The sequence below is a fragment of the Acanthochromis polyacanthus genome, chromosome 20 (genome assembly GCF_021347895.1).
Source record: "Acanthochromis polyacanthus isolate Apoly-LR-REF ecotype Palm Island chromosome 20, KAUST_Apoly_ChrSc, whole genome shotgun sequence".
Lineage (NCBI taxonomy): Eukaryota > Metazoa > Chordata > Actinopteri > Pomacentridae > Acanthochromis > Acanthochromis polyacanthus.
In genome coordinates, this window is record NC_067132.1 from 3,944,737 (window position 1) to 3,957,754 (window position 13,018).

Genomic DNA, 13,018 nt, shown 5'->3' on the forward strand with positions numbered 1-13,018 from the left:
TTTTAGTGATGGATTCCTCTTATGGAAAATTTATCTGTCAGTATCTCCACAAACACAGCACCGTGACAAATGTCAAAAATACTCCAAAAAAATATGAAAAACATTCAATAGATATAAATAATCATCGTCAGGTCCATAAATGTTTGGAACATTGACACAATTTTCAGCATTTCATTTCTGCACAAATAAAACAATCAAGATGTGCTGTAAGAGCAGACTCTCAGCTTCAATTTGAGAGTATTTACATCCAAATGAGGTCTTTCTTGACCAGGGAAAGGATTCTTCTGTCATCCAACACACTTGTTTTCTGTGGTCTTCTGGGTATTTTGGCATTGCTGAGCTCACCAGTGTGTTCTTTCTTTTCAAGAATGTACCAAACAGCTGATTTGGCCACACCTAATGTTTTTGCTCTCTCTGAGCAAAAACATTAGGTGATGGACTCTAATGATGGATTCCTTCACTAACAGTGATGCTCTTTGGACTTCATATTGAGAGTTGACCTCACCAGGTTTCAAATACCACACTTGAAAAGAACTCTAGACCTTTTGTCTGCTCCTTGTAAACGAAATGATGAGGGAATAATACACACCTGGCCATGGAACAGCTGAGCAGCCAACTGTCCCTCTATTACTTTTGGTCCTTTGAAAAGGTGGAGGGTTCATCTAAAATGTGTTGTAATTCCTCCACTGTTCACCTCATTTGGATGTAAATACCCTCACATTAAAGCTGAAAGTCTGCATTAAAGCACATCTGGATTGTTTCATGACAAATTAATTGTGGTGGTGTACAGAACCCAAATGCTGAAGATTGATCAGAACATAAGAACAAAGACTAATACACAAACTACAATCTCATTGGTGCATACAGTGTAGTTCTGTGCTGGGGCTGTCAGCCATTTAGTTTGGTGTTGATGTTACCCAGGGTTGTTGCATTTGTGCCCCCAGTCTTACTTGATCTTGCCTGGTCCCTGGCCGTAGCCTTTAGCTTCTAACTTCCTGTAGAAGTTTCGTAGCTTGGCTTCGAAGTCTCTGCGGTACGGAGCTGGAGCCCTGGCCCTCTGCAAGCCTGCAACACACACAAGTTTAACAGGAGAACCTCAAACACCTCCATTCACAAAGTCTGAAAAAGAGAAAACATTCTGATTTTGGCTATTTTTCTAAAAAAATGGTAACAGCATGACGGTCACTGTCAGTCACCTGTGATCTGAAAAACTTGAATGTTGTTGAGCATCAACCATTGTGCTGAACAACAGCAATATTTCATGTATTTGGATTAATTCCCCTCCCTCTCCCTGTACATGTGTGGCTTTTCTCCAGGTTCTCCAGCTTCCTCCCACAGTCCACAAACATGCTGAAGTTAATTGGTGAATCTAAACTGTCTGTAGGTGTGAATGTAAGTGTGACTGTTTGTCTCTATGTGTAGTCCTGTGATAGACTGTTACCTGTCCAGGTGAACCTTCACCCTCAGTCAGCTGGGATAGATTCCAGCCCCCCATGACCCTAATGAGGATCAAGCGGTGTGTAGATAATGGATGGATGCATGTATTAATGTCTCACGGACATCATCTAGTCTGGCCTTCGTTTCACAGTCCAGCATGTTTAGAAGGAGCTGCTCTGCTTCATTTTCTTGCACAGACTTGCTAAACAGTTATTATTACCATGAGTAATGCAAAACAAAGCTTAAAAGTCGGGTCAAAGAGTCGGTTTTTGCACAAGTGAAGTGTCAGCTAGACCTAGTGGCCTAGTGGTTGAAGATCTCACCAGGCATTTATGATGTCCCTACTTTGAGTCTCCTCATTCCACATCTCTCAACCCCTGCTCGGATGGATCTTTCCTACAGTGTGGCTGACTGTTGTGAAGCAGCTCAGTGGAGTTCACTACATTTTCTACCATTTTCCAGGTCAGGTTTCCACAAAGACAATGGCAGCACAACTAATGAATGAAGCACAATTACAAGCCAGGCTTCCCTGCTGTGACCTCATTTCCCTTTATAGAATCTACCATCAATAACATGCACATCCCAACGTGCACACACACACACACACACACACACACACACACGCACACGCACACGCACACACACACACACACAGACACACACACACACACACACACACACACACACACACACACACACACACACACACACACACACACACACACACACACACACACACACACACACACACACACGGCCTGCCTGAGGTCTCCTGGAGCTCATTAAGATAACATTAGTGCACTCTGGGACAGCAGGCTCTGTCAAACAGCAATGATTACCATTTAGCGCATCATGATGGACTTACATGTTATTTATCTTTTTGATGCTAATATCTTTTTTCATTGTGACATGATTTTTCACCACATTCAAATTTACATCTTTTTGTAGAGCACACAACTGTAAACCTGCACAACGTCTCTCCTATCTGGAAAGCCTGAAGTCTACAGCCGCTCTACCTGTACGTATCTTCCTGTTGATGACTGGATCTGGGGATTAACGAGTTTCTATTTTGACCGATTCCAAATAAAATAAATAAATTTAATATTGTGTTACATTGGCTCTCACATAGCTGTCCCAGCATAAATGCTAACAGGTTCTCTTTTAATCAAGCATCAAAAGTAAAGCAGAAATAAACATGATCATCTGGACAAAGTTGTGTGTTAGAGAATTAACAAAGATTCCTACCAGGAGAGTTCTGTGGCGAGGAGGCGGGTGAACAGCGAGGAGAGAAGCTGAAGCCGGGGTGGATGGGGTGAGGTGGAACATACGACATGATTTCCTCTTCAAATAAACTGCAAAGACAGTAGACAAAGTACAGAAGGCATTATTTTGTAAAAAGTCCAACGCTAAGTTAGGAGTCTTCATTAAAGGAAGTAGATGTTGAAGTGGTGAAGCCTTTGCGGTTCTTGTTCACCTTAACAGGATGACCAGGTCTGCATCACATGACAGCTTCTCCACCCCCTGAGTGCCTTCTGTCCGGATGTAGTGGATCTTCTCCCTGAACAGTCCAGAGGAAGTCACATTCATACAATAACATTTGAGTTTAGTACTGTGGTATACACTGCCAGAAAGTTGAAACTCTGTTTTCAAGTAACTGCCATTTGTACTCATGGAATTATACTTAAGGTAACTTTTACCGAGCTGCACTTTACTTCCCTCAGACGCATCATGTTCAGGTACACATTTAGAATCTCTTGAACATTGAAACCATGGGACTTTGATAGGACATGTGTGATCTTAGCATGAAAGATAAGCTAATGCTAAATCTATCCAGTGCTCCATGTAGCACTGATGATGCAACTTGACATCAACTCTTTACTGAGGTTCTCCATCTCTGCACAAGATTTCTGAAGTTCTGTTTGAGTGACTATTGGATTCTTCATCGCCTTCCTGACCAAGCCCACTCTAGCTTAGTTACTCAGTTTGGCTGGATGGCCAACACTAAGAAGGTTTCTGCTGGTTCCAGCTTCTTCCATCTTATAGCGAATGAGACAACTGTGCTCCCAGGAAGCCTCAAAACTTTAGAAACTAATTTCAGGTCCTCACCCTGGTCCATGCACTACCACAATTTCACCGCAGTGGTCTTCAAATTAGTGTTAGATTTTCAATAAAATTGCATTTTCTTTTCTCCTAAAGGCATCAGTGCTCCCTACACAATCACACACTCACTAAAACTATGCAGACTGCTTAATTTATGCAAGAAAAAAATGAATTTGTGCAATAACTTGTTACCCACTGTGATTACTGTACTTTTCCACAGCACTTCCACTAGATTTCCTATATTTTATCTATTATGATATTTATGTTTATATATTTCTTCTTCTTTTGTATTCTTTAGAATGTCTTTGTAATGCACCAGTTGGAGCAGCACTGTCATACAATGACAATAAAGGCTTGGATTTGATATGAAAAAATCCTAAAAGGATGTAGTCACTACGTCATTATGGCTTATTGAGGGTAAATTGAGGGACAAAAATATTTTATCCATTTAGAAAAATAAATGTTTTCGTGAACAGAAGGAGTCTGAATACTTTCTGCAGCCACAGTGTGAAACCCAAACAGCCATTTGGACTTCAGTTGAAGTTAGGAGTCTCATGGTAAAACACAGATGAATAATGAAGAGGAAGAGCAAAAACAATATACGTAAGTACCACTCTTAGATCTGTCTTCCCCTGCAGAGCAGTGAAGAGGCCCACCAACCACAAAGGGGAAATTAAATAGTGAAAATAGAACAGACTGCATAACCTTAGCATCAGGGGGATGTTTTTGCATGTCAGTATTTACACACGTGGACAAAATTGTTGGTACCCCTCAGTTAAAGAAGGAAAAACCCACAATTCTCACTGAAATCACTTGAAACTCACAAAAGTAACAATAAATAAAAATTTATTGAAAATTAAATAATCAAAAACAGCCATCACTTTTGAATTGTTGATTAACATAATTATTTAAAAAACAAACTAATGAAACAGGCCTGGACAAAAATGATGGTACCTCTATAAAAGATTGAAAACTATTTGACCAGAGTGACATGATTAACTCAGGTGTGTCATTTAATTGACATCACAGGTGTTTCCAAACTCATAATCAGTCAGTCTGCCTATTTAAAGGGAGACAAGTAGTCACCCTGCTGTTTGGTGAAAAGGTGTGTACCACACTGAACATGGACAACAGAAAGCGAAGGAGAGAATTGTCCCAGGACATCCGAAAAAAAATGATAGACAAACATCTTAAAGGTAAAGGCTATAAGACCATCTCTAAACAGCTTGAAGTTCCTGTGACAACAGTGGCTCATATTATTCAGAAGTTCAAGACCCACGGGACAGTAGCCAACCTCCCTGGACGTGGCCGCAAGAGGAAAATTGATGACAAATTGAAGAGACGGATCGTTGGAATTGTATCCAAAGAGCCCAGAGCAACCTCCAAAGAAATTAAAGGTGAACTCCAAGGCCAAGGTACATCAGTGTCAGATCGCACCATTCGTCGTTGTTTGAGCCAAAGTGGACTTCATGGGAGACGACCAAGGAGGACACCACTGCTGAAAAAAACTCATAAAAAAGCCAGACTGGAATTTGCAAAAATGCATGTTGACAAGCCACAAAGCTTCTGGGAGAATGTCCTTTGGACAGATGAGACCAAACTGGAGCTTTTTGGTAAGGCACATCAACTCTATGTTCATAGACTCAAAAACCAAGCATACGAAGAAAAGAACACTGTCCCTACGGTGAAACATGGAGGAGGCTCAGTAATGTTTTGGGGCTGCTTTGCTGCATCTGGCACAGGGTGTCTTGAAAGTGTGCAAGGTACGATGAAATCTGAAGACTATCAAGGCATTCTGGAGAGAAATGTGCTGCCTAGTGTCAGAAAGCTTGGTCTCAGTCGCTGGTCATGGGTCTTCCAACAGGACAACGATCCAAAACACACAGCCAAAAACGCCCAAGAATGGCTGAGAGAAAAGCGTTGGACTATTCTAAAGTGGCCTTCTATGAGCCCAGATCTGAATCCCATTGAACATATGTGGAAGGAGCTGAAACATGCCATTTGGAGAAGACACCCATCAAACCTGAGACAACTGGAGCTGTTTGCTCATGAGGAGTGGGCCAAAATACCTGTTGACAGCTGCAGAACGCTCATTGACAAATACAGAAATGGTTTAATTGCAGTGATTGCCTCAAAAGGTTGTGCAACAAAATATTAAGTTATGGGTACCATCATTTTTGTCCAGCCCTATTTCATTAGTTTGTTTTTTTAAATAATTATGTTAATCAACAATTCAAAAGTGATGGCTGATTTTGATTATTTAATTTTCAATAAATTTTTATTTATTGTTACTTTTGTGAGTTTCAAGTGATTTCAGTGAGAATTGTGGGTTTTTCCTTCTTTAACTGAGGGGTACCAACAATTTTGTCCACGTGTGTATGAATCAGTCCTTGGAGGAGGAAGCCTACCTCAGTGCATGGTTTCTGGTCAGGCTGGGCTGTCGCTCCTGTAACATGTCAAATATGTTCGGCTGTCGAAGAAACGCCACTATCTTGTCATTATAAGCTGGTGAGAGAGAGACGGAGAGAACCGATCAGAAACGACACATCCAACAACACAAAATCATTAGAATAAATTAGGAGCCATCAAACAAAGTGCTGAATGTGTCAGTCGTGGCTTCAGAGCAGAAGGTGTTCTGACGGGGCCTACATGGAGCAGTCAGTGGCTGTGAGTCTCCGTGATGCTGGCTCCGGATGGCAGCTACCAGGCTGTTTCCAGGTCTGGCCATCAGAGAAGCTCCACGACTCCTGGACACATCAGAGGCCTGCGAGCAAACAAGAGGACACACTGTTCACTGACAGACAGACGGACAGCCGCTGTTCAGTCTGGATTTACTCACATCTTAATATACCTTCTAGTCACAAGCTCATTTTGTCTTTTATCATCTGCTAATGGGAGGGAGTGTTTGTGCTGCACTTAAGTGCAGTTCAGGGTTTGCTTTGGGAAAAACACCTACAGATTTTCAGATTTTCAGAAATACACATAATCACCCATCCTTATAACTGTACAAAAAATTAATTTTGTAATTAATTAAGAAATAGATGTAACTTCCGTAAAACCATAAACCATCAGTTATATATCTAGTTTTTCTATCAATTCAGCAAATGAGATGCAACGAGTTAATAAAAGAGCCATCAAGACGCTGTAGACAGACACTAGAACATTTGGTCCAACTAGTTATGTCTACTTGGTTACAGTCTTGTTGCTAATGTTAACTGACACGCAGCTGACTTTGAGCAGACAGGAGGTCCTCGGTTTACGACGTCCTCGACTTACGTCATTTTGTTGTTACGTCGTTACTGATTGCGGCTGGTCCTTGATTTAATGTACGGTGTTTCGTCGTTATGTCAGAACTGGTTATGTGGAACTAGCTGGTGAGCGGAGTGGATGAATATGTCGTCACGTGGCGCTATAAGACGGCTTTCTTTACACATTAGATTGTGTGACAGTCGCTAACTTCATTAGGGCTCCCAAATGTAAGTCAGACTTACAGTTTAAATTTTCTCCGGTATTTTTCCTTTGTATGGACTGTTTGTCATCACTGTAGTTATACAAATACTATAAAATGATCAATATTGTGATGCACGTAATGGCTTGGTTTACATTTTAACCGGCATTCCAACTTAAGGTGAAAATCGACTTAGGTCACACTGTAGGAACAGAACTGTGATGTAAGTGGATGGCTCCTGTACAAACATTACTGAGCTTTAATGTTATTTTACTCTTAGCAAGAGAATGACTAAGTTTATGTCCTGAGAGATCTAACAAACTTTAATGCATTTGATGTACATGATCAGTCAAAAGTCTGGACACAACTTCTCATTCAATGGTTTTTATTTAATTCTATTCTACATTTTAGATTAATACTGAAGACATCAAAACTACAAGATAATACATATGGAATTATGTTTTAAACAAAAAAGTGTTAAGCTTTCATTATTAATCTGCAATGTAGAAAATAACAGAAATAAAATAAAGCATTGAATTGAGAAAGTGTGTCCAGACTTTTGGCTGGTAGCGTACATATTATCTACTGTAGTGAAGGTCGAAAATCCTGCAAGTTCTTTTACTATTTTTAAGTTTTCTAGCTTATTAAATGTAGAATCTCCACTACTTTTTGCAGAGAAGTGTTGATCAGGTTTAAGCTGCTACTTCTGGTACACTGGCTCACACTGTTAGAGTTCAGAGATGTCTTTCAGGAGGTAAAGTGTTTAGTGAGCGTGTCAGAGCAGACAGTTCAGCTGTGTGAGTACCTCCCCAGCGCTGTAGCTGCGTAGTCTCTGCAGGTGCTGTCTGTGGGCCAGGTGTCCCGGCAGCCGGCCGTTCTGCAGAGGTATCCGAGGGTCGATGAAGGTCGTGGCTCGACTGTTGTGATCCACAAAGAAAGACTAGGAGACAGAAAATATGAAAATTATTCAGTATGTGTTGTAAAATACAGATTCTAATTCAACTGCCTGTGTTGAACTACAACATTCAGGTTTACATTTATGATTTAGAGGCTAAAAAAAGACAAGTAATAGTTGAGGCATCAGTGCAATAGATAATACAGAATGCACAATTTCATACTCTTTTCCCTTAATTACACTCTCATACAGAGGTAATCTCCTGCTTGTGATTATTAAATAGAGTTATTAGGATGTGCCCTCGCCTTGGATCACAGGGTGAGGGGTTTATCAAAGACTGCCAGCTCCATGAAGCTCCATGAAGCTGTTATCGCTTCCTTCAGCTTTTCATGGAAAACACGTGATAAAATGGTAGACATTTTCTGTGCTAAAAAGCATTTCTTAGCAGTCCATGTCAAAGCTTTTTTGCTAGATCTTTACAAATGTTGTGCTTTAAGATTGCACTTTTTTTTTGCATACATGACACAACAAATCCAGAGACACACACCAAGCTCACACACTGCGGTTGATTTTCTTTTCTATTCATTGGAAAACATTGTAAACCTTTCAGTAAGTCCATGTCATTCCATATGCAGTTCAGGACAAAAATATATCAACAGTATGTAACTTCAGCAGGGTAACGTGGAATCTGTACTCTGACTGACCTTTTGTGGTGGTCGGACAGCTTAAACCAGCACTTTCTAAGAGCTGAACAGGACTATCAGCTCGATGTTCTGTCCTTGCCTCATTTTGCTTTGCTAGCACTTCCACACATGATGCAGTGCTGATCGTCAGGTACTGAAACCCATAACAGAGTTGTTGTTTGCGTGTGAAGGGGCTTACTTTGCCCTGGGGGTCAGTCTTGATCTCCCAGCCTCTCGGCAGCTCCAGCTGAGTGTCTGCGAATTTGTTGAGGAAGACCACCAGGTCCCTGTTATGCTGGTAGCGCTCAAAGTTTCTGGCATCACGACGCACCTTCAGGATCATGTGCTTCACACAGCTGCTGCTGGTGAACATCCGGTAGGCTGCCTGTGGATAGAAGCATCATTTACAGGTTTACTTATGGAGAAGCACAGCAAGACACTGACTGAGTGGAAAACACTGCTCTGATATGAAACAGACTATTGATTGGTGTTTTTATTTTTGCAGATATTACTCTTGCTGTGAGGACTAATATCGTTTTACAGGGATTTTTCTTCTATATGTGGGCATAAAGTAAGTCCTGTGAATCCTGTTTAAAGGTTAGGTTAGGGCAAGAGATGCAGTAGTCATGGTTGTGATTACAGTAAGTCTTGAGGACATAGATGTAAGTCAGTGTAACGGGCTCACATTTGAGCCCAGTCATCTACTACAGAGGCACATAGAATCTATCAGTATTCTGCATGTGAGGCACATCTGTACATTATCCTGGGTTACACTCTTTTCCACTAAAAACCCAAACGTCCACTGTATTCGCACCTTTATTCCTGTTTACGATCATTTAAATGATGTGCTAAGAATTTACTAATGTGCACGGAAAATGACAAAACGCTTAAATTGTAGTATTTGTTACCAAAAAGTGCAGTGAAAAAATATCTGTATCATGTGGTGGTGCATGAATGTACCACTGCAACCAGCTTCACAGTCAGCCTGGAGCCTTGTGTAATGATCAGAATCAGAATCAGAATCAGAATCACTTTATTCACTGGTCCCAAAAACATGACTGTGTGTGTAGGTAGACAGTAGCTGGTATACTGAGAGTTAACTGATGCTGTAAGTGTGTGTGTGTGTGTGTGTGTGTGTGTATGTGTGTGTGTGTGGGCGGGTAATTACAGGGGTTGTGGGGACCTAATGTCCTCACAACCATAGGAAAACCAAAAGAAATGTCATTTGTGGGGACCTTATTTCGGTCCCCACAAGTTTAAACAGTGTTTTCTTGGCCATGTTGTTGTTACTGAAAAAAGTAAAAGTGCAAAAACATTTCTTTAGGGTTAGGCATTGTTTTGGTCTGGGTTAAGGTTAGGGTTGGGTTAGGGTTAGATATGAATGGGAGTGTGTGTGTGTGTGTGTGTGTGTGTTTGTGTTTGTGTTTGTGTGTGTGCGTGTGCGTGCGAGCGTGCGTGCGTGCGTGCGTGCGTGCGTGCGTGCGTGTGTGTGTGTGCGCACACTACTTACATAGTTGCTGTGCAATACAGTGAAAAATTCTGGGTGCGTGATGAACTTGACAGCAGGTGATTGGAGGAGATGGCTGATCTTCTGGTGACTGACAGGGGAGGCGGGGCCTGCAGACAGATGACAGGTGAATCAGGTGTATTCCAGTTCTTCAGATAATCAGTTATCACTGACGGACAGCTTACATGCTGGTTAGACATTGTTCTGCCATTATGCAAACAACAATAACCTCAGGAGAGCTGACTCAACTGTGGAACTCATTTACTCAAGTACTAAAATACAAATCTGATGTGCTGGTACTTTATGGAAGAACTGTCTTGCCATTATACTTTAAACTTTGACTCCACTACAATTCAACGGGAAATACTGTAGTTTTTTTTAAAATTACACTTATCTGACAGCTTGAGTAACTTCAAAAATTAAGACTTTTACAAACAACATATAAATAACTTACACAGTACGAAACTTTGTTTTTAATTGAACTACCCAGCATTGAAAACAAATAAAGATGAGACGATGTCAGTGAGCTCACAGACTATTTTAATAACCACTGTTCCTTTAAAATGTAAAAAAAACAACAACCAATAAATAAGTACTACTGGCCTAATGTTATAATATGCAATAGTTTAACAGTCATAAGGGCATTTTTCTGCACTGAATACTTCTAAAGCATTAATACATGTTCTTGAAAATACTCACACACATCAACATTTTCATTTTCAGTTAGACTTTGGCTGGTGAGTCTTTTCAGTGTGGTATTAGTGTGTAATTAATTTAAACCGTCTACACACTTCATCGACCCCTGAGCACCCTGTAGAAACCTTTAGTGTACATTTTATCACTTGTAATTCCCACTATGAATGAATAATTCTGTTAAGTTTTGAGAAATATTTGAACAATATGAACATAAAACACAAACCTATAGAGCATTTAATAGAATACCCTGTTATTCAGATGAATGTTATTAAAACTCAGCCAGTTGGGGATGAAGCACAAGCTGAAGGTTGGACCTCTTTTGCCTTCAGAACTGCACTAATTCTTGGTGGCATACTTTCAACAAGGTGTTGGAAACATTCCTCAGAGATTTTGATCCACAATGACCTGATAGCATCTTCCAAGATGCCAATCTCCTGTTCCACCACATCCCAGAGGTCCCACTGGACTGAGATCTGGTGAATCTCGTTGGAGTACAGAGGACTCATTGTCATGTTCAAGAAACCAGTTTGAGATGATCTGAGCTTTGTGACATGGAGCTTCCTGCTGGAAGTAGCATCAGAAGATGGTCCACTGTGGTCATTATGGGATGGACATGGCTAGCAACAATACTCAGTCAGGCTGTGGGGTTTAAACCATGATCAGTTGGTACTAAGGGGTCCAAAGAGTGTCAAGAAAATATTCCCCACACCATTACACCACCAACACCAGCCTGAACCATTGATCCAAGGCAGGATGGATCCATGCTTTTATGTTTACACCAAATTCTGACCATTTGAATGCTGCAGGTTAAGTGAAGACTCATTAGCATCAATGTTTTTCTAATCTTCTGTTGTCCAGTTTTGGTGAGCCTGTGTGAATTGTAGCCTCAGTTTCCTGTTCTCAGCTGACAGGGACCTGGTGTGGTCTTCTGCTGCTGTCGTCCATCTTCTTCAAGGCTGGACATGTTGTGGTTCAGAAATGGTATTCTGCATTCCTTGGTTGTAACCAGTGGTTATTTGAGTTACTGCAGCCTTTCTACCATCTCCAGCCAGTCAGACCATTCTCCTCTGACCTCTCAGAGATGACCTCAGTAGATCAGCAGTTTATGAAACACTCAGACCAGCCGATCTGCCATCAACATCCATGCCACATTCAAAGTCACTTAAATCCCCTTTCTTCCCCATTTAGATGCTCAGTTAGAACTTCAGGAGGTTGTCTTGACCACGTCTGCATGAATAAATGCATTGAGTTGCAGCCATATGATTGGCTGATTAGCTATTTGTTTTAACAAATAACTGAAGAGGTGGACTTAGAAAGTATGTTACATGTGCACATATCTGAGCTGTACCTGTCTGAGCTGACTCAGGATCAGCCTCTGTACTGCTGCTCCGCTCTAACCTCTGACTCCCTCCCTCCTCCTCTGTGGCCATGGTCCTCTGGATGTTCTGGTACCTGCAGTGTGAAGGATGAAACGTTGATTTCAATACCTGCTCAATTCTACTCTTTTCTGCTCAGAAAACCTTTCACAGTTTTGTTGTTGTTCATGAGCTTATTTTCGTCCCCACTGCAGCTTCATTGTTTCAGTTCCCTCTCCAGGCACCAGATGTCCCCCTTACTCCACTGTAGGAATGAAGGAGCTTCTGATACCACCCTAACCCTACCGACAACTGAGAATACTGCTGGCTTTCACCATTTTACACTTCAAAGTAAATGGCTGGTTAACAAAACCACAACCAAATCACTGTGTGTAGTAAATGATATGCTGGAGGTAGTTTGTTCAGGATCATCAACCTAGAAGCTTAAAAATCAATTTACCACTTATATTCAGATTTCAATTTGTAGAGATGAAAGCTTCGGGGCAACTGAACAAGTCTTTAAAACTGTCAGAAAATGAAAATGTGAACATCTACGGCATGATTCTACACAGTGAAGGCTTCTCCATCTGCTGAAGCACATTATGTGGTTCCATTTTTATGCAACTTTATACTTCTATTTCTTACTCCACTGCAGATATTTTACAGACAGTCTCTAGGTCTTTCATATGTGATGCCTTGTTAAAGAACAATGAACTACGTAATTGTATAAAAATTAGCGATCGACCGATAGGGGTTTTTCAGGACTGATACCAATACCGATTATTCATAGGTAGGGGAGGCTGGTAACCAATATTTGGAGCTGATATTCATTTGCAGTGAAAGTGTAAAAAAATGTGAATAATGCAAACACTGAACTTTGTTTAAATGCCTAAAGCA

At 41.0% G+C, this 13,018-nt stretch overlaps 1 protein-coding gene across 3 annotated transcripts in view; it reads right to left on the reverse strand.

Moving 5' to 3' along the window:
* The window catches only part of LOC110970495 (E3 ubiquitin-protein ligase HECW1), a 148,093-nt gene that overhangs the window by 17,150 nt on the left and 117,925 nt on the right, over nucleotides 1-13,018 (reverse strand). For all 3 annotated transcript variants that reach the window (XM_051940343.1, XM_051940341.1, XM_051940342.1), the window contains 9 exons: nucleotides 12,115-12,218; nucleotides 10,074-10,180; nucleotides 8,763-8,948; nucleotides 7,791-7,925; nucleotides 6,187-6,301; nucleotides 5,946-6,042; nucleotides 2,912-2,995; nucleotides 2,683-2,789; nucleotides 951-1,065 (listed from right to left, as the gene is read on the reverse strand). In XM_051940343.1, the coding sequence (XP_051796303.1) occupies nucleotides 951-1,065; nucleotides 2,683-2,789; nucleotides 2,912-2,995; nucleotides 5,946-6,042; nucleotides 6,187-6,301; nucleotides 7,791-7,925; nucleotides 8,763-8,948; nucleotides 10,074-10,180; nucleotides 12,115-12,218 (1,050 nt within the window). The remainder of the gene's footprint in view (nucleotides 1-950; nucleotides 1,066-2,682; nucleotides 2,790-2,911; nucleotides 2,996-5,945; nucleotides 6,043-6,186; nucleotides 6,302-7,790; nucleotides 7,926-8,762; nucleotides 8,949-10,073; nucleotides 10,181-12,114; nucleotides 12,219-13,018) is intronic.